The sequence below is a fragment of the Calonectris borealis genome, chromosome 28, assembly GCF_964195595.1.
Source record: "Calonectris borealis chromosome 28, bCalBor7.hap1.2, whole genome shotgun sequence".
Lineage (NCBI taxonomy): Eukaryota > Metazoa > Chordata > Aves > Procellariiformes > Procellariidae > Calonectris > Calonectris borealis.
The window spans coordinates 1,004,124-1,024,333 of record NC_134339.1 but is presented as its reverse complement, the minus strand read 5'-3'; the positions used below and the strand labels follow the sequence as shown (position 1 = coordinate 1,024,333).

The 20,210-nt window shown below is 45.8% G+C and overlaps 1 protein-coding gene across 3 annotated transcripts; it reads right to left on the bottom strand.

The window, feature by feature from the left end:
• Positions 1-1,121: 1,121 nt before the first annotated feature.
• Positions 1,122-19,162, bottom strand: MBD3 (methyl-CpG binding domain protein 3). 3 transcript variants are annotated; one of them, XM_075175504.1, is made up of 8 exons: positions 19,107-19,162; positions 14,327-14,383; positions 11,463-11,622; positions 9,570-9,707; positions 6,752-6,842; positions 6,085-6,262; positions 4,634-4,831; positions 1,122-3,000 (listed from the first exon to the last, which is right to left on the bottom strand). In XM_075175504.1, the coding sequence occupies exons 1-7, from the start codon at positions 19,160-19,162 to the stop codon at positions 4,639-4,641; spliced, it is 873 nt and encodes a 290-aa protein (XP_075031605.1). In that variant the 3' UTR covers positions 1,122-3,000; positions 4,634-4,638. The 3 variants fall into 3 exon arrangements, with proteins under 3 accessions (XP_075031605.1, XP_075031606.1, XP_075031607.1); XM_075175505.1 differs by lacking the exon at positions 19,107-19,162 and adding an exon at positions 18,575-18,748; XM_075175506.1 differs by lacking the exons at positions 14,327-14,383; positions 19,107-19,162 and adding an exon at positions 18,575-18,746.
• Between the last annotated feature and the right edge of the window lie 1,048 nt (positions 19,163-20,210).

The following is a 20,210-nucleotide window of genomic DNA, read 5'->3' as shown; positions in this document are numbered from 1 at the left end:
CTCCGAATTACATACATTTATAGTATTTGAGGGCAACAGGAAGGTGTCACTACCACTAACAGAAAGAATTACCAGTTTCAAAAGCATCCCCTCGCTCGCACTTCTCCAAGCCCATGAACTTGTTCTCCGACGGAACAACGGACAACGCCACTGTTAATATGTTCTCATGTAACAACTGCTAACTGCTGTGTATTAATAAAAAGTAAGTTTTGCCCCAATTGCACTCGACTACTTTTCTTAAGTATGTCCTTTACTAATCATCTGCTTAACAAGATATACCTCAAGTAACAGCTGCTTTCTCCATTCAGTGATGGCAGACCACTATATGCCCATCAGTCACGTCCATGGCAGCAGGCTGTGGCAAGACAAACTAATCCAGTTATTATTGCAGCAACAGGAGAAAGACATCAGGGTCATTTAAAAGCAGTATTTTATTTACTTACCTGTCTTGATAAGCAGGTAAAGTTATTTAAGTTTCTTTGGATGTGATAGGAGTCTGGGGCCCCTTTTTGGTACTTTGAACAATCAATTCCTCCATACGAATGAAAACATTAATAAACTTTTTAAAGGACTGAAGGAAGGAAAGAGAGCTGGACAGGAAAAGTAGAGTGGTGAAAACAAAAGAGTTGGCACACAAGTTGGCGGCAATTTAAAACTTGATATTCAATGCATCAAAATATCAGTATCAACATCTCTATCATCTAAGTTCTGGTGCTACATATGCTTACAATATATTTAGATTCAAATAAAAGGAAAGACATCACTAGATATTAAACAAGTTTTAAAAAAGAAATAGTGTCAGAACAAGATTGCCATGGCCAAAAGAACACCTCTAGTATGGGTTACAAACTGCTAGAGTTGAGATTCAAAGGACCATATCAGCAAGCTGCCCGGGCAGCCTCTTACTTGGTGAGGACACGGGAAGACTCTGCGGCAAGAAGGAACTGGCTTTCCACAAGTTTCACTCTGTATTCCCCTCTGCCGGGTCCCAAATATCAAGATCCACATCTCAGAATGGCGCCCAAAACAAAAATGCAAGAGCGTCTCCGCTGAAATAACTGGAAGGGGTGCAGCACAAAAACTCCAGGTAGGGGCTTGACACAGACTAGAAGAATCTCAACTTTGTAAGAAACATTTAATTCAACACAATGAATTACAAGAGGACAGATTTACAGAATAATAACCATAACAGACTGTTCAAAAAGGAAAATAATTTTCACTGGCTGCAGTACCAGGTAAGGTTCCCCAAAGCAATACCTGGTAGAGCAGCAGCAAAGTACAATTCAGTCTTCTTGCAGTACTCCAAATGAGCAATATCAAAGATTTTTGAATTTTCAAATCTTTAAGAAAAGAGTTAATATAGTATCAATCGCTTTGGCATGGGATATTTTTCAAGGAGCTTAAACCTATTCAGATCGCTACGCTGAACTACTCCCACAGGCTATTACTTTGCGGGCAATTCCCCTGGTCCCTTGCTGTCACTGCTAACCACTCTTACACGATAAAGGCTCTGGGAGCTACTTTCTTCCCCAAGTTTTGGGATACCAACAACTTGTACAATTGGTTAGTGGCACAATATTTAATCCACCACTTTATACTGTACTCTCAGCTGAGACATCCACGCATGAATTACGCAATGGATACCCTAAGACTAAAATAACTTTTGCAACCTATTCTCCAAGCTATAAACTCTCATCTTCCTCCCCTCTCCCTACCCTCCCTCCCCACATAAACCCATTTTTAGCCACAAGTTACCCCAATATGCTCACAGATGTACTAGAAGAGACTGAGGAATCAATCAAGGTACCCATGGTGAAGCCAAATACTTATAAACACATTAAGGCAGGTTTCACATCATTTCATTTTTGGACACAAAATGCTGGTCACTTCACTGCACATGCAAATAAGAAAGATTTAATACTTAATAAAAAGCTTTAAATCCGTTTTTAGATATCAATTATAGAAAAATCAACCTTTTTCCTTTCTTGTTTTAAAAGAGGTCAGAACATTACTGCACACGAAAGCAGATGTGTAGACACACCTATCGGAATGGATCCCCTTCCCTCCACACACACAGAAAGAGGTCGGGGTTCTTGGCACCAGAAGAGAAAGGAGGAAGTCTTCCTCATTGTCAGTCAGAAATGAGTCATCCTTCCGTTCCGAGCTGAGAAGGTCCTTCTGACCGGACTTACACCAAAGCAAAATATACCACAGAGTGGGTACATTTATCCTCGAAAAATCTATTCGGCTATGCTTGGATACATACACAACTCCGTGTCAAAAACGTGCACGGTAGTGCATTCAGCCTGGCGCTGGAACTAACTAAAAAACCGATTGCCATTGATGTAAGACCAATTCCTCAAGTGTAACTTCCCCTACTAATCAAAACGTCAGGTGGAAGAGGCACTGGCAGTTCATCTCTGAGACTACACTTCCAAGACCAATGTGGTCTTGCGAGGAAAAGGAAATTCAGTGACCCGAACTGACACACGGAATGACATCCACAACATAAAATGACCTCTCTACAGTCTGGTACAAACAAGTAGCCTACAGCAGAGTAGCCAAGGAGTGAAACAGCATCTCTCTCACTTGTGTTAGAGAGAAAATTGTTTCTATGGGTCATTGTTAAAGGTACTTTGATAGAAAAGCTTAAAAATGTATCACCTATCACTGACCCACAACAAAAAAAAGGACAGGAAATTTGGTTCCTAGTATTTTCCCTCCCACCATTTTATATTCCTTTATTCCCTCCCACTTTTGCATTCCCGATTACCCTACCCCTTTAGAAAAAGGAGGGGGAGTAGAGTTTAGTCAAGTTCCATCTTCAAAACTACCCAGCAATTAATGAACCATCAGCTTCTCAACGTTTCCTGAAGTGTACATCAAAATGCTCATAGGTACAGTTGGATTGTTGGTGCAATTTACTCGGCAGACACTCTTGGCTTTGTTGTGCTGACCCTGCTGATAGGGTTTATACTGGGAATTCTTAGATGGAACTCCCTAGAAGAAAGAGAAAAAAAGACCTTGTAAGTCAATACGAACTTTTTATTTCTTTATAGCAAGAGAGCCCTTAAAAGAATACAGCAGCGTTGCCGTAACATATCCACTTCTTTATCTCCTGTTTTTCACCCTCAGCAGACAGTTTGTTCTGGTTCTTTGCTATTGCCAGACCTTTGTAGTAGAAAGGAATGCAAGATATTCACTGTCCAAATAAAGCTACTGTTAGTGATGTGGTAAAACGGGAAAATATAGAGAGCCCAGATATAAGATGGTATCTCCCAAAGGCCAGACAGATTTCACGTTATAATCGACCTTCCAGCTTGAAGGATTGCTTAACATAAATCACTCTTCCTTCTACCAGAAATACAGCTGCCACTCCCTCCAAAGCGGCTTTTCTTTTCTTCTGCTATTCACCCTAAAAATTCTTTTTTTTCCCCTCCACATTCTTGATTCTTGCCTGGAGTCTACATAATGAAGCACCCAGGGTATTGGCTATCCTATTTCAGCAACAGAACACTAATTGCTTTTCTTAGGCTAAAACCTGAAACGACCAAAAATTAAAATCAGTGAGTTCTGTTTTCGTCTCGCTGCAGGAGCTCCACCGATGACACATGCAGTGCCCCTGGCTGGGGCCACATCAAAGGAACGCAGCAAGGAAAAGCTCTGCTGCATAGCGTGGTGCGCTGCCCCCATCTAGTGCGACACACAACAGTTACGGGAACTCCTGTTGGTGGATCCTGACGCGGCCTTATATATCTGCTTTTTTGTGCATTGCTACACAGCAACGATACATTATCCAGAGCTATTTTGGTTTACAAGACAATAAAAAAAATTCTAGTTGCACCTTTAAAAAGTTCCGCTGCCCAAGTGGCAGTCAGACATATACTTGAGAACGAGCAGCAAGCCCTCGGTGATACCTTTAAGGGACGCACAATGTAAAGGCACATTTCTGTGAATCTTGTAGTTACTACTGTGACGCTAATTTAAACTTTTCAGATGTTTCCGGATTTTGAATATATACGTTCTTCTGTTACCTTCAGTTTATAAATTCCCAATTCCCACCACATACAAAGTTTTTTAGCAATTGCCCTCTTTTGATGGTCAGGTTGCCTTTTTCTAACTTTCTACAAATATTATTAAAAAAATTCCACAAATGTGCCCTCTAATATACCCGGCAAGAAAATGCGTACTAAAAATGCAAAAGAGAGAGAAAAAGGCAGGCGGGGGAGAAACTGAGTCCATAAGATGGCAGCTGTCCCTTCTGCCCACAGTGTCCTCTCGCCTATCATAGGAAATAAATGGGGGGAAAATCCACTGACATCACAGGACAAATTTTTAAGAACTGACCCACTTCCAAGACAGAATCCTTCAAGCGCTTACATACACGTTCTGGTTACACATTTAGCCCATCTGACACAGACATAAGGCCCAGGACACTCCATGACAACGCAAGCACTCACCAGACGTCACACACATCAAAATACTTGATTTTTTTCCTGAAAGCATGGCTACTACACCTCTGAAAGTGCATGCTAAAAGGCAAAGATTGGTCAATATACTAAGATTCCTTCTGAAAACATTTCTGCCTTCCATGAAGTACACTTTAAGGTGAGAAAGGATGCTGCCACGTTACCTGGACTATACATTCTCCATCTCCTGGTCATGGTCCTGCTCCTCCTCCTCCTCCTCCTCTTCTCCTTCTTCCTCGCCTCCTTCTTTCTCTGAAGGAGCTTCCCCATCTCTTGCTATTTCCTCTACATGGGCAAGCATGTCAGCCATCAGGGCTTCCTCCAGCCTCTTTCGCACCTGCTGCACCAGTTCCTCTTGCTTCCTGCCCCAAATCAACGAACACTGACGTCAGTCCTCAAAGCTGCCTCTTTCAAGGGAGAGGAATCTTAAATCCCTCACGCGCAAGGCTGGGCAGACCAGCGTGGCTTTGAAAGAGCCCTCTGCAAGATCTGCATTGTAGAAAATTGCCTGGCGTTATACTGTAAGGGAAGCTGAAAGAAACACTTTAACAATATTTTCTATTACAAGTCCTTAGCATTAACTGTACCATTTTTAATTCTGGCTGAAATTTTCCTAATCCAGCAGCTGACTCAACACTTCTTTTTTTTTTTAATTCCTAGTACTCATATTAATTTAAACAAGAAAAAGTCAGCCTACCCTGCTCAGATTTCCAAAAATGAGGCCGGAGAAAATTAAGTTTCTGACCATTTCAATCTTTTTGCTCATTCTCCTTTTGAGTCACAACCTTAAATTTTACAGCTCCTTTTCTGTCAAAGTCATAGTAAAGTAAAGAAGTGATCAACCATCTGTGGTTCATGGGACTCCTATTCCATCTCAGCCACAGGAAATCATAAAGTTATAAACAGACCATTTTTCCTGGTCGTTCGTGTATAAATCAAGCACAAAAAAGTGTCATCCTGTAATTTAAAAAAGACTTTATCAGTCAAACAGTCAAAACAACTACTACTTTTGAACACTGTTAATGAATGCAAAACAGCGTGCTTTCAGGTTAGTGTCTTTGGTATATTCAGTTCTCTATCAAGTGCTTAAAGCTGAATTTGACCAGTCTTGAATTAGCAATATAATTCATTACTGAAAGCAAGCTATACCTAAATAAATTGCATCCTTGTTCGCTGCCTCCGCAGCATTTAGTGCTTCTATTTGGTCCTGTGCTGAAGCAGAGTAAGGTGAAGAGAATCGACTCGCACTGTTCAGGATTTCTCCAATCCTTCTTTGCTTAGAGGTGCCTTAATCAAGGTTACTCAAATTCAGACACCTTTTTCAATAAAAGGAGACATACTCTGACATGAAAAACAGATATGAACCTGAAACCGCAGAGTAACTGAGCACGGTCAAAATAAAAGATAATGGGCTTTAAGAACATGCCTGTATGAGAGCAGCTTCATGTAACAAGTTTTTTCTACTCTACTGATACAGAAGCATTCCAATTAATTCAGCAAGCCATAGTGCCCCATCAGACATTTAAACTTGCCATTAAAAAAAAAAAAAGGGGGGGTACTGTTTTACCACAAGAAACCTTGTTCCAAGAGAGCAAGTGATATTTCTAGTTAATACCTAATATCTTCATCTGTCACCATAAACGCTTTGCAAAGTGGCTGTGAGGTGTTTAGCCAAACCCCAGGATTCTTCTCCACGGCCGCAGACAGCTGCCCAGTGATAGGCATAGTGCTGGTGTGCAGAGCACTAGCTATGGCGGAGAGAAGGGTCTCGTCAGTGCAGCCAGGTCCAACCCCTGCAAGTGGGAGGAAGAGCGATCATCAACATTGCACAAGACAAAGAACAGCAAATCAGGACCACAGCATTATTTAAATTTTAATGGCAAAGCACGTACTGTCATTTAGAAAGCTAACACAACATAAGTCTCAGTCCTAAACACTTCTAACAGCACCTGTACAACTTTCCTCAAGGTTATTTAAACCTAGATCAATTCCTCATTCTGTCACCCAAAAAAACCCAAAAAAACCCAAAACCAACCACAAATTGGGAATGTTTCCATTCTGCTTCTGGAAAATGAACAAAAAAAAAAAAGGCAAGAAGCTCTGCTTCAGCATCCCCGCAGGATGAAGGGCACCAAGGCTCCCAGCCAGAGCACTAGCAGTTCCTGCTGAAGCAGGAAAGGTCCACAGCACTGGAGAACAAGGAGGTCAAACACAATACCTTCAGATCACCGCTGACTGGTAGCAAAAAGCCACGCCTGGAGTTATGGGCAGACTCTGATTACCTTGTAAACCTTTTGGAAGGTCCATTGTTTTCACCAGCTCCTCTGCAATGTCAAAAGCATTCAGTCCACTTAATTTCTTCTCCCAGAAGAGCTGACATCAAAGAAAGTGTTTATTGGCACAAACCAGAAATGGAATTGACAACTACACAAAGCACCTGCTCACTATCAAAAGAGGGAAGAACACCGCTGCAGACAATTTTATATTGGATTTACTACAGAAGGGGTCTGCCACGTCCGACAGCAGGGAACAATCCTCACTGCCAGCCAGTCCCACAACCCTGTCCCGATTTGCTGCCTTGAAAAAGACTTTCTTTTCTTCCAGGGACGGGTACTTTCCCTGCTTCTGAACTGAAGAGCCAGGCAAGGCTTGCTGGCTTTCATCTAAGCGCACATAGTGTGGGACAGCCTTTTTTACACTCCTATTCCTCTCTTGCTGTCTCACATATACCACAGAAGTTAAGGAATGCAAGAATTGTATCCAAGCTCTTCCCAAGGTAAAGCATTATTTTATTCCTCTCTAGCAGTTTCTGACGAGAACAGCCATGTCCAGTCCTGTACCGTATTTTGAGTCACAGGTTCTCCTCAAGCTTAAGAACATGTGAATGCATGGTTTGGTGGAAAGTCAGATACTATACTATACCTATACTATACCAGATACTATACCTACACCTTCAACTCTCAGTCTGTATGTATAAGGACGACCAATGAATAGCTGGAATACCATCTGTCTTGCAAGAAAGCAATTTTATCTAGATTTTGAGAAACTAAGAATTTACCCCAAACAGTCCGCACACGTCCCCTTTTTCACGCCTGTCAAGATCTGAGTGCAACTGAACTCGCATTACTTTTCCAATTACCAGCTCCCAACAAGGGGAACAAGGACAGTCACAGCCAAAACACAGAGGCTGGGTATTCTCTAGCCTATGACTTTCAAAGAGGTGAATTTTAAGCCAGCACATGATGGACTTAGCACTGCTTTCAAATTCTGAAGAAACATCTGGAGTCTGCTGACCAGAGGTTAAAATATACTACAGTCTGGTAAAATATTTTAAAGTTGTAATTTAACAGACTCTTAGATGTATAATGCAGAGAAAGACACAAGAAAGAGCAAGTTTGCCCTATTCTATGCTATATGATAGAAAATGAAATATATAAACCAGTATGTATATATATTATACATACAGTCTATATAATTTTTTATATATACACATATATACATGTATACCTAAAAACCTCTGAAGGACCGTCTCGGAAAACAGACTCAGATGTTGTCAGGGAAAGAAAAAGGATTACATCAGGAAAGCACCAGCAGAGCCTAGGAAGCTGCATTACAACAGGGGGTAATGTGAGCAGCGAAACTGCGCAGGTGAGATTACACCACCGTCCTGCACTGGGGCTGATCTCTGCTGTCTAATTGCACTCACACATTAATCTCTTCCACAACAGGGACACAAATCTCCATCCAGCTCAGTGTTTTGCATATCAATGTCCTATCTTTAGTGCCCTCTTTTATTGTCTTAACTGGCCAAGGGGGTTATAGGAATAGCAACAATACTACAAACACACATGCTCTACTTCCTTAGGAAACCATGCTAAAATCCCACCAACCTGTTTAAAAAAAACCAAAAACAAACAAAAAAACATCAAACAAACAAAAAAACCCCCACACCAAACAAACAAAAAACCCCACAAAAAACCAAACCAAACCAAAACACACCACCCAATTCCATTTCAACTAGAACCTACCTCGCACTGCAGAAAGGTAGTTTTTAAGTTTGCAAAAAAGGTTTTCAATGTGAGAGGCGGGTATTTTTAAATTTTATTGAAATCACTATCCCTCTTGGAATGATATATTTTAATTCCACCAGCCCTACAAGAGTTTAAAACGTACTGATGACTGGTACCGATGACAGCGTCTGGACAGACTGCTGAAGCTGCACATCTAGTTTCCAAAAGGTACAAAGATGGACTCACTACAGGAAGGATCCACAATGCCTGGTGTGAGCTCTGTGGGGGCACCAGGCTGTCAGCTCTAGGTAATATTAATGAAATGAGGATGCCTTCCAAAGGCTGCTTTGAACAGGTACACCTGATTTTATCAGCGCCCAACTTCAAAGCCACACGTGTCCTAAGCACACTTTTTGCATCCTTTCTCTAGACGAAATTCAGCTGAAAGATTTCCTTTAATTTTGGTGTATTCTCTTGTTTGCAAATACATGGTAAGAAAAACACTTTGATTTTGTATTAATAATGACATTCCAAGTGAATTTATGGCCTTATTCATACAGGTAGAGTTAACTACTAATGATATACGCATCTGAAAAAAAGGCCCGTGCAGGGGGTACAACCCCTCGCACTACATCACAAACACCGCATTGTATGTGGTCTGTACAGGAACAGGGATTTCTTGAAGGACAGAGCTCATACACAACTGGAACATTTCACAGTGATTCTAATTACAATGCAAGTGTCCCCTAAAGTGGTTACGACGTCTGTCTAAATTTGTAGATAATACTTAATTTCAGCATTAAGGAAATAGAGGCTTAACTACAGCATAATTGTAATCTAAACAAAGGTTGGAGTCTAGTTATAAAACACAGCGCGGACAGCACATTAACTATATATTGGAAATGGGTTTTGTTCCCATTTTAAAAGCTGGGAGCACTGTAAGTTATTGTTTCTGAAATATCAGAGACTTCCAGTTGCCATGGACTCTTTGTCAGCATCACAAAATTAAAGTGGTTTATTTTGGGACCCTCCCAGCAAAACCAGGAGTTTCTTAGTTCTGGAGAGGAAGCTACTAAGCTGCAAGCCTTACCTGCCGGGGCTGGTCCACAGCTTTCTGAGGATCACTCTTCACCTTATTGCTGGGATGGTTTGTGATCTTTGTGACAGGTTGTTTGAATATGGAGGCTGTCTGTCTGACAGGCAGCGCTGTGTTCAAATCAGGCTTGCCCTAAAAATTTAAAACAAAAGGAGGGGAAAAGCCCACAAAATATTTTCAATTTGCTAAAATGCTACTACAGCCATAAAGATGTACAGCAGGAAAAAGAAGAGTTCATGGACTTGAAAACTTGCCTGATCTCAAGCTATATGAGTTAGACTGCTAAAAATGCATAACTACATTCAAATCTTGCCTTAGACCTATCAAAATTAAACTAAGTTTTCCACTCTCTCTCATTCTACTTAACGTACTAGCCTCCTCTCATTCTACGTTATACACATTTGTTTTATCCCTATTTTGACAGAATTTAGGAGTCAGAGCACTGAGTTTGCACTTTTACAAGCCATCTCTAGATCACTAAAATAGAAGATTTTGACACAATATTTGTAATAATTAGAAAAATTATGAAGTGGTATTTAGAGACTGTTTTATGAATCCAGAAACCATTCTGTTCAAATGCAGTTGTGGACGCTAATAAACAAATCAATACCGCTGCAACCTTGATCGCTTTTTTACCTTCAGTTCTTAACAAAACTCATTTTTTAAACGGAGCTTATAACAATTAAGTTTTTACTACGTGACTGCATCTCATGTTAGTGGAAACATAGGAATACCGTTCCCCGTTCCCGAGATCTAACATGCAAGCCTTGAAATGGTTGTAGGACATACTTTGTTCTTGAGGATGCAGACACCGCATCTGCTTAACATATTTATTCATGAAATGTAGAAAAGATGTATTCAGGACAAATATAATTCTGAAACATCTGTGTGCTAATCCATTTATAAGCCAGCGATAACTACTCATACATTTATTGAAAGGTTTGGGCAGAATGTTTAGCCTATGAGACGCGTGTTAGCTGCTGGACTCTGCAGCAAGGCATGTTTCTTTTGAAACATCACTACAGCACCTAGCGCTGTAAGTAAATGTTCCAATCACTGCGATGATGATGATTCTTGACTGGTTGACATATTTAGAAAATAAGCATTATGCTATTTTCCACATTTAATGTTTAGGTGCATAGACATAAGCTTTTGGGTTCTGAAAAAGCTTCTAGCATCCGATGCAGACACTTAGGAATGACTTGAGCCAATCTATCCAGACAGGCAGTATACCAGCGTCGCTGTAATCTTGACTAAACCTTAACAATCAAAATTAGCAGGTGCCAAACACAGACTCTTTTATTTTGTTCTACAAATAGGCCTTGCCATCCTCTTGTCTCTTCAGCTTTTTGCCCCAAATGCATCCCCTCCTCAGACCAATGCCAAAGCCGAGATACCAGCATGGCCTACGCACAGCTCCAGGGAGTCGCTCGCGGGAGGCTGCGTTACTCCTCATCCCTGCTGCCCCACGCCACTCTTCCCTCCTCCCCAGAGCCAAATGCCAGAGCGGAGCGGAGCTGCTGCACAGCCACAGGAGTCAGCTGGAGACTTGGGGCTCTGGAGGAGATCGTGCTGGAGAAGGCGACCTCACACTCCAGGGAGGGGAAGAGAGAAAGGTGCCAGCCCTCCCTGCAGCCCTCCTGTACAGAAGATTTAGCAGGACCATAATATTCTTCCATGGTATCAGTACCCTGGAAGAAGCAGTTAATTGCAGTATTTGTCCAACACCCCATAACAGAGATGATGTTGTCTCACACAACTCCAGTTTCACACATTAATTACAAAATGCTTAATTTTCACGCTATCGCAGATATTGTTCTGAGGGGCACTCTGGCCAGTACAACAGCAGACGGAAAGGGGAAAGCTGCCACTGCAACTTAGTCTTACTTTGGCTTGGTTGGAACAGTCATAGCGCATCCTCTGTCTGTTCTTGTTCATTTTATTCATCAACATTTTTCCTGTGCGGAAGTCGAAAGTGCTCAGGTCCATCGAGCTCCCCAGGTAGCGTGCCAGCTGGGGCTTGCTTCGGAACTTTTTACCACTTGGGCTGAAAAAACACAGAAAAGAAACAAGGAGGGAAATTAAAACGCTCTGGACTTCAATACCAGCGCTCGCTGCAGCTCAGGAGAGGCAATTTTTATTTTCTTCATGAAAAACGTGTGCTGAACTTCCAAGAATGAAGCTCACATTAAACTCGAATTGGATATTATTGCTTTCTTATCAACTCCTTCTCATGATCACTGTGGAAGAGACAAATTAAGTGCAGACCATGCTAAAATGTTTTTATACGTAAAGAGGAAGATTCAGACCAGGTATAAATGAACATAGCATAATTCACACAATAACCGACATGGGAGATATCAGCACAGACGTACTTATCACTCAGTTGTCTCAAATAATAAATGCCCATTTTCAAGCATAATTTCTTCTCCCAGGAGGGTTACGTTTGACTAGCACCACAAATGTCTCCTCGGACTCCTTTTCCCCCCCCTTGAATAGCACATTCAGGTTTGATTACAAGTCTTTGGTAGCATTCTGAACACTTAACTTCAGGATTACACGTAGCAAGGAGAAAGAACAGAAGTTAACTGCTGACAAGCTGCAAAGCAAAGAATGACAAAGCTCAAGTGATGCAAAGATAAAGGCCAAAACCTTGGAAAACTTTCCATTAATGGCAAAACAGAAGAGAGATTCTTTTTAAACACCTGGTTTCACATGAAAGACTACAACCTGGCAAGCAGGCACAAATTACTCCAACTCCTCCTTGTTGTTGGTTTTTTTTTTTTTGTAATATAACATAACCTTTCGCACTACTACAAAAAGCACTGCTGGGTAAGCTCTTTTATTTTTTATGCATAAAGCAAAAATAAGTCAATGTGTTATGACTGCAGTGTAGAACTATACAGACAATAAGCACAAAGTATTCTTCATGTTCTCACTTAGCATCATAACAACGCCTCTTTATTCCCTTAATCTCTCTCATTTCTGGTTTTTTTCATCTTGCAACTTGCATATTCAATCTTAGTACCCATCTGGTAGAAGCTCACTCCACATACATCTGTCATACTAAACACAGGTTAGTTGGGTGAAGGGCATTTTAAGACCAAAAACGCCAGTTACCATTCCACCCCTATTTATCCATTTTCTTCTTTTAAAAACCGGTTAGTAGTGTTAGAACTTTTTTTTCAGCCATATTGCATAGAAGCAGGGGGATCTCCTCCCTAGCCTACAAATACCCTCCGCTCTCGATGTACCAAGGAACTCATTTAGAAGACGTAAGGTCACATCCCAGTGAGACCTCGCTATAGGTTGCCCATTGTACACAGTGGTGGCACCCGTGAGTTCAACAACTCAATTCAAAGCAACTTCACAATATCCGAGCGTTGAACTTGAGATGACTCGCAGCAGTACCTACATACTGGAGTCTCTATTTTTTCTACTGAGGAGAGAAGTGATATCAATGCAACTTCTACCTGCCGGAGACAAATCAACACCAATAAGTTCAAATGCTTTCTGAGGACAGTTGGAGGTCTGCGATTAAGGTTACCTTCTGCTATTCCTGAAGGCAGAAATGCAGGGTACTTGTTGCAAGGTTTCTACTTGAAGGCCAAGAATAACTTGAAATAATAAAGTTGTCACAGGGTGAAAGGGAAGAAGTATTATAACTATTTCAGCAGCACAGACCCCGCTCTACAACAGTGCTGTTGCTCACACTGTAAGATACTCACAACCTCTCTAGGGTCTTCTCAAGGGAAAAAAAGCTCAAAGGAAAAAGCCTGTTTTCAACATGTTATCTGCTTCCCTGAAGCCTTTATTAGGGGAATGGTCTGAAAAAATAGCGTAAGCATAGAATTTCTAGTATGGGACAGTGGCAAACCAATTAGTCTGAGTCAGACTGTGTATGCAAAAAAAAAGATTAAAAAACCAGAAAGAACCAAAGTATTAAAAGCTCTCCAAAAACTGAGAGACAAGGTTAATATGAATTATACCAAAAATGAAATCTGAAAAAGACTCTCAAAGGAATTACGACCGAAAGGTTGTGGTCATCCCCAAACAGCATCTGCTTAGGAAGCTCCTGGCCCCGATTGCTCCCAAGCTGCTTATCCTGCCCCGATCTACTTCCCGCCACCACCACTGCTCAAGCGTGAAAGCATTCATGCAAATGCACAGTTAACCAGATGGGGAAAATAATCCATCTTCAGAGGGTAGGCAGAAGAGGAGGAAACACTTTATCACTGGTTATTCCTCAGCTGGACCAGTTTACCACGGAGCTGCACAAACACTCAGGTCAGAAGATGACAGAGAGAGTAGGAATAAGCAGATAGGAACAGAGCCTGGGTCCAGACTCAAATTTGAAACCACTTTTTAAAAATATGAAGGGAGTTATACGCCTCAATCCGGGAAGAGGAATAATCAACTCCAGCAGCTTTTAGGCCAGAGCCATCATTGCCATCAGTGAAGCAAAGAAGAGAAACTCCTACTATATGAAGAATATGACACTGCTTCCTCTTCCAAGATCCACAGCTCCAATTTACGGGTTAGTGTCTCAGTAATTTTAAAAATAATACATTACAGTGAATTGTGCCCTTAGAAGCACAGCATAGCTTCCAGAACAACAGAGCCAGATACACTCAGAGACAGTATTTTAAATGAACATAGCCCTTCAGCTTTTTCGTTTAGTATTTGTTCTAATAATTTTGCAATGGATCTGAAAAACTGCTCAAAGTCCACATGTGTCTAAAAAAACCCACCTGAAATGACTCAGAGTCCTGTCTCTTCCTGGGGAAGCTTGGCCCAAAGGAAAAGCACTGAAAGGTTCAGAAGAAAAACTTTTATTCTGATTATGTCTTGAAAAAGGCAATACCATACCAAGCCCCTCTGGAGCAACAGCAGACCAGGGAACAAAGCTACAACTCAAAGCTGACAGTAAACACAAACAGAAAGGAAGTGGCTGGTGTGCTCCGGAGCTGCTGGATCCCTCTGGCAGGAGCACGCTTGGTGGGACACAGCCATTGAGGGCACCTACAGACACCTGAGAGGGTCAAAGGGGAAAGAAAAAAAAAAAAAGAGGCAGCCAAAAAACCACAAAACGTGAGCAGCGGGATTGCTTGCTGCACCTCACAAGGCACAGAAACGGTAAACCAGCATTTATGAATTCTGAATGTCGTTAAAATGCTTGTGTGCCCTTTAAATGTCACAAAGTATGAAATTTATCTCCTTCCACTGCAGAGAAAAGCTTTGCTCTGCACTCCTGTTTTGATATACAAAGACTTTGAAGAGACCCAGAAGAGAGACATCTTGGTACAAAGCTGCAAAACCCAACCTCTTCTAAATAGTACTGCAGACACCGATACTGCGAGCACGCTGGACTTGCTTCCTGAACTAAGGTCTTTCACACTTCGTGTTACGAAAAGCAAGGCAACTGCAAAGTTGCAAACGATTTTACATGCTCGTCCATCAAAAGCTCCAAAGCATTATCTGCTCGCGCAGCCTGCCTCGCGCTAACAAAACGAACCCCGAGAGGACCGAGGGGTGGTATGACCAACCCCCAGCCACCCCCGCTTGTTATGCACAGACTTTTTGGGCGCGGATTAAGCTGACTGCACGGCAGCCTACTGACGGGCCAGGCGCTGCCAGGTGCCCGCTGCTCTCCATGTGCAGCTCACCCTTTGTTTCCTGCCGTATATTCTTAAGGAGAGACCGACTGCAAGCCCAGGCCCTCTCCCCTCCTCCCTCATTACACAAGTCTCCTCCCCTCCGCTCTCCCCATTTAGCCTACGCAGGATCTGCACAACTTGGAAAGCAAGGGACAAAAGACAAAAAAACCCCGAACAAACCCAGGCGTTGCCTGCCTTTTAGAGAAATGGAGACAGGAATAACCTAGGTAAAAAGGGTGATCAATAGCATATGCCCAAAGCCTCATTTCCTCGGTGGGGGGTGACGGGTATAATGCAAAATGTTTTTCTTTTTCCATTTCGATCGTGCTCCCTCCTGCGCGGAGCTGGGGAGTCACAGCCCACCCCAGCCTCCCTCTGCTGCACGTCTCTCCCCAGCTCTGCTCCAGGCAAAGGCCAGCGCCGGGGGCCCTTCGGGTGCTGTACGCCCCCCGACACTGCTTCCTAGGGAGAGGCGCGAACCCTGGGACACCTCACACACTGCCACCGTTAGCCCCCCTCTCTCGCAGCATCTTCACGTTATCCCTGGCTGCAGCATCTGCACCAAGTCCTGCCTCGGTGGTCCCGCACAACCAACTCGGTTATCCCGGGACAGGCTAGCACAGACGTACTCGCAGCTTTTCATATACATAAAAAGCACCGGTGTGAACAAGCAAGACTCCTCCAGCTGCCAGAACCCACCCCACGTCTTCACACATCCGCGCAGCAGCATCTCCCCATCCCTCCATAAACGGGTGCCCTCAGCTCTGCACGGAGCAGCCTCGGGGGACCGAGCCGTCCCAAGCAGTATTTACGTGCGCGTGGAGGCCCCACGCCACTGCCAGCAGCAGCGCGTAAGGGATGCTCCCTGCCCTGCAGGGCAACGGGGTTGTCTTTGTCCAGTAACTTGGGCTCCGATCACAAAAAAAAAAAACAAAATCCAAAACCAACGAACAAAAAAAAAAACCCCAAAACTTTGATATGCACAACGCACACAAAACCTCTCAAATTTCCAGAAGCACCCCACCCCTAAACAAGAACCTGAGCGGCAGCCCCATAACACAGGAATGAGCCCAAATATAATCAGCCATTTTTATATGGCTCATCTCAAGCATCGTGAGAGCTTCCCTGGGGAAGCTGCGGGTAAAACGGAACAACCGAGAAAGAGCAAAAGTACTGTCTCAGTAAAAGCAGGTTGGGTTGTTTTTTTTTTTTTTGGGGGGGGGGGGGGAGTATACAGACTAAAATATACTTGGGGGGGGTGTTAAAAATGTTTTCTTCAACTTTTTACATAAAACAACTCCTTGAAGCAGAGACGAGCAGTGACCCCAAACTTCTCAGACACTTGGTCATCAAACCTTCAGCAGAAAAATGCTATGGAAAAAAGCCACACAAAGCAGCCCTAAATTCTCCTTCCCCTAGGTGAGAACACTGAGTCTGAAGAGAGCCCTTGTAGCCAAAACTCTCCCAAAGACAACCCGCCACTTTCACAAAATCCCTGATACGCTTCCCTTCCTGAAATCCTGCATCCCTGCACCTTTCCTGCTCGCTCTGAAGTTGGCCCACAAGCCCCACCACATCAGCCAGACGCCCTCCTGGGTTTCACCCGCAGGCAGAGGAGAGAATGCACTCCAGTTAAAAAACTTCTGTACAATCAACAGCTGGTAAGCGCGAGGTTATAGGACTGTTTCTAAAAATCTGCCCAGGGACTTGCACCTCGAGGAGGGTTTAATTTTCAGCCAGCGACCAGCTCGCACAGACTCACATCTCACGGGCTGAACATACTTGGCGCAACCCTTTTGTCTTGTCGCCCAAAGCAGGACTCGCATTCGACAGAAACCTTCATGCAGAAAGCATGTGCTAGCGCTTAGGGCTACAAAAGGAAACCTCCAAATGGAAAGCGCCGCAGCCCTAAACAACGGTTCAGAAAAGCAGTAACTGCCACCCCGCCGCCCATCACCTCGGCTCAGCGCTAATTCTCAAGGCTGGTGATTGCACACCAGAGCGCTCGTTTCCAAACCATGCCTGCAATTTTCCATAAACACTTACTGCATCTGTACATTCAGCGTAGCCGGACGAAAAAATCATCCAGGTAAACAACAGGTAGAAATAACAGAGGTATTAATAAATTGCCACATACGTATTTTCCACTCTGAGGTAATGCAAAATGCAACAGTAACCAAAAATTAGTGCAGCAGGGCCTTATTATACCTTTGATCTCTATCCAAATTGATATAAAGGGAAAATCCATTATAACTTTGGAATAAAAATATGCTACTTATCCTCTCTCTCCCTCTTTTTTAACTTCAGCTCTGACACCGCAACTTTACAAATAAAATAAGTTCTTGGAAAAACAGGGATCTTTTAAGCTTTCAGCTGCACCTCCGCTACCCGCTGCCGGTGGTCTTTTCTTCTCCCCACAGACTCACGCTGCAGCGGTGGAGCCGGCACTTCCAGCTTTGCACTCTCAAGGATGATATTTGCTGCTTCGCTCCCCACCCAGCACGGCACGCTTTTCTCACAACCCTAATGTGATTTAAAAAATGAAACCTAATGTGTGCAGAAGTTGATCGCATACATTTTGCCGACTACAAAGGCCGGATAAGGACACCTGGATAACTTCTGCTATGCTCTTCCAGCTCCCGATGGACCTAAGTTTCACACAACAGCTCGCGGGTGCACTGAGGCTGCCTCTTATGGGTGCAGGAAGGATCCATACAGCCCACCTACAGCCATATGAGACATACATTGATATTAATAGAAATCCTTCAGGCCGAGCAAGCAGCTCCCTGGCCATATGCTTCCCCCAACAGCAATACTCACAGGATAACGCATCCCTGGACTCTCATCTATAGCAACAGCCACCACCGCAGGCAGGGAAATGCTGCTTTCTTCACCCTACCCCGAATTCCTCAATATACAGAAAAAGCAGCAGACAGAGCTGAAGGTGGGCAACCACTCTCACCGACACTGGCTACTTCGCAAACACCTTACTTATTTGACTTTAAAAAAAAACCAACTGTATTTGCTAAGCATGAGCCACTCCGAACGGAGGAGCAGGGCTCCCGAAAGGCCGCTGCCCCCTTCCACGGTGCCCACCACCCCACGGCGGGTCGCTGACAGCACGGGCTGGTGGCAGGGAGCCCCCCGAGGCCCCTACAGCGCCCGTCAGTGCGGGTGCACCCACACCGCCAGCCCCCGCGCCACCTCCACCTGTAGCGACAGACAGGGCCGGCGCCCTCCCGCCCCGGCCCGGCCTCCCACCGCACCCCGCCGTAGGGAAGGGCGGCCCGAGCCCCCCCGGGCCCGAGGCAGAGGCGCCGCGGCCCGGCTGAGCGCTCCCACCTCTTCCGCTCCATCGCGGCCCGGCCCGGCCCGCGGCCGCTCCCTCCCGGCTCCGGCCGCCGCCGCCTCCCGCCGCCTCCGCCGGCTCTTCCCGGCCGCCGCGCTCTCCTCCCGCCGGCGGCTGTTCCGCGCTCCGGCCGCTCACGCCGCCCCCCGCCGCGGCGGCGCCGGCTCCTGCCCCCCCGGGAGGCGGCGCTGCGGCCGCGGCTCGTCCCGCTCCCGCCCGCCGCCCTCCCCGAGCGCGGCCTCCGCCGCCGCGGGCGCCCGCCGGGCCCTGGCGCCGCTCCGCGCTCCGCCGCGCCGCGGCCCTCCCGCCTCCTCCACGCCGAAGGCGGCCGCTCCGCTCCGCTCCGCCCGCCCCCGCGGTTCCGCTCCCGCCCCTTCCACCGCCCCGCCTTCCGCCGCGGCAGGATCCCTCCGCCCGCGCACGCCGCGGGCATATAGTCCCTCCCCGCCGCCCCGCTCGGCGGGAAGCGACCCCGCCGCTCTCCCCCGGCCCCCCTCCCCCCGACCCCCCCCGGCCCGGCCTTACCCCAGCGCCGGGCGCCGCGGCCCCCCCCGGTGTCCCGGCAGCGCCGCTTTGGGCATCCTCCCCCGCGCCCGCCCCGGCCGGACTGGCGGCTCGGCCCCGCGCCCCCCGCCCCGCCCGCTCGCGCCCCCTGCAGCCCCGGCCCCGCGCGGCAGCCGCGGCCCCGCACCGGGGACACGGGCCCCTGGACCGGACACGCGGGGACGGACCCGCCAGGACGCGGGGCACGGACGGGCCAGCCGGGCACACAGCCCCGCGGGCAGCCCACCGGCAGAGGCAGTCCTCCCACGGCGCCCGAGACCCCGCTTGGAAGAACGGGTCTGTCCTGCAGCGCGACCCCTCTCGCGGGGGCTTTCCCCGCGATGGCTTTTCCGGGTTCACTTGGCACGTTCAGGGGCACCGCGCCGGGTGGTGCCCATAGCCCTTCTCCTGGGACAGCGCCCAGAAAGAGACCCACACCAAAAAAAACCAACCAGAAGGAGGAAAACCTGCTCTGGGGAAGGTGGTGTGAAGACAGAACAATGAAGTTTTTCAGGAAAAAGTGTAAACCACAACCCGTTACAGATGGCCAAATCACCTACCGCCGTACCCCGGGAGAGAGGTGTCTGCCTCCCGCTGCCGGTTAACACCTACCTGGAAACCCCGGGTTTGGTAACGTACAACCGAGCACCTCTATTTTGGCAGCTGGGTGTTCCTCGCCGTTACAGCATCCACGTGCTAAAACACACCGAGCGCCACAAGGCAGCCTGCCTTCCCAAGCCAGTCAGAGTAATTAATTCGCCTTTAATGCACAAATGACATACTAGGTTCTTGTTAAGGATCCTGCATGGACCAGCAGTCCTGAAACGATCACCATCAAAACAGCAGCGTCCACGGGAGCGCTCCCGGATCCTGCCGCGATCAGCAGGGCTCGCCGCGCTCCTGGCGCGTACGTGAGCGCAGCTCCAGCCACCCCTCAGTGCTGACGCTGAGCTCACTGAGTCTGTTTGAACTCCAGCCCACATCTGTGCAACAAGCTATGGGTAGTTGTACTTATGTTTTTGTCTTTTAAATAGGGCTCGCTCATTTGTTTCAAACTCCTTTATTTGGAAAGCAGCAGGGAGCGCG

Coding starts and splice junctions, on each gene's coding strand:
- MBD3 (XM_075175504.1), bottom strand. CDS start 19,162: ATGCCCAAAGCGGCGCTGCCGGGACACCGGGGGGGGCCGCGGCGCCCG. Junction 9,708..11,462: donor ACTGTTCCAACCAAGCCAAA/GTAAGACTAAGT, acceptor TTAAATTTTTAG/GGCAAGCCTGATTTGAACAC. Junction 6,843..9,569: donor CTGTGGACCAGCCCCGGCAG/GTAAGGCTTGCA, acceptor CTTTGATGTCAG/CTCTTCTGGGAGAAGAAATT.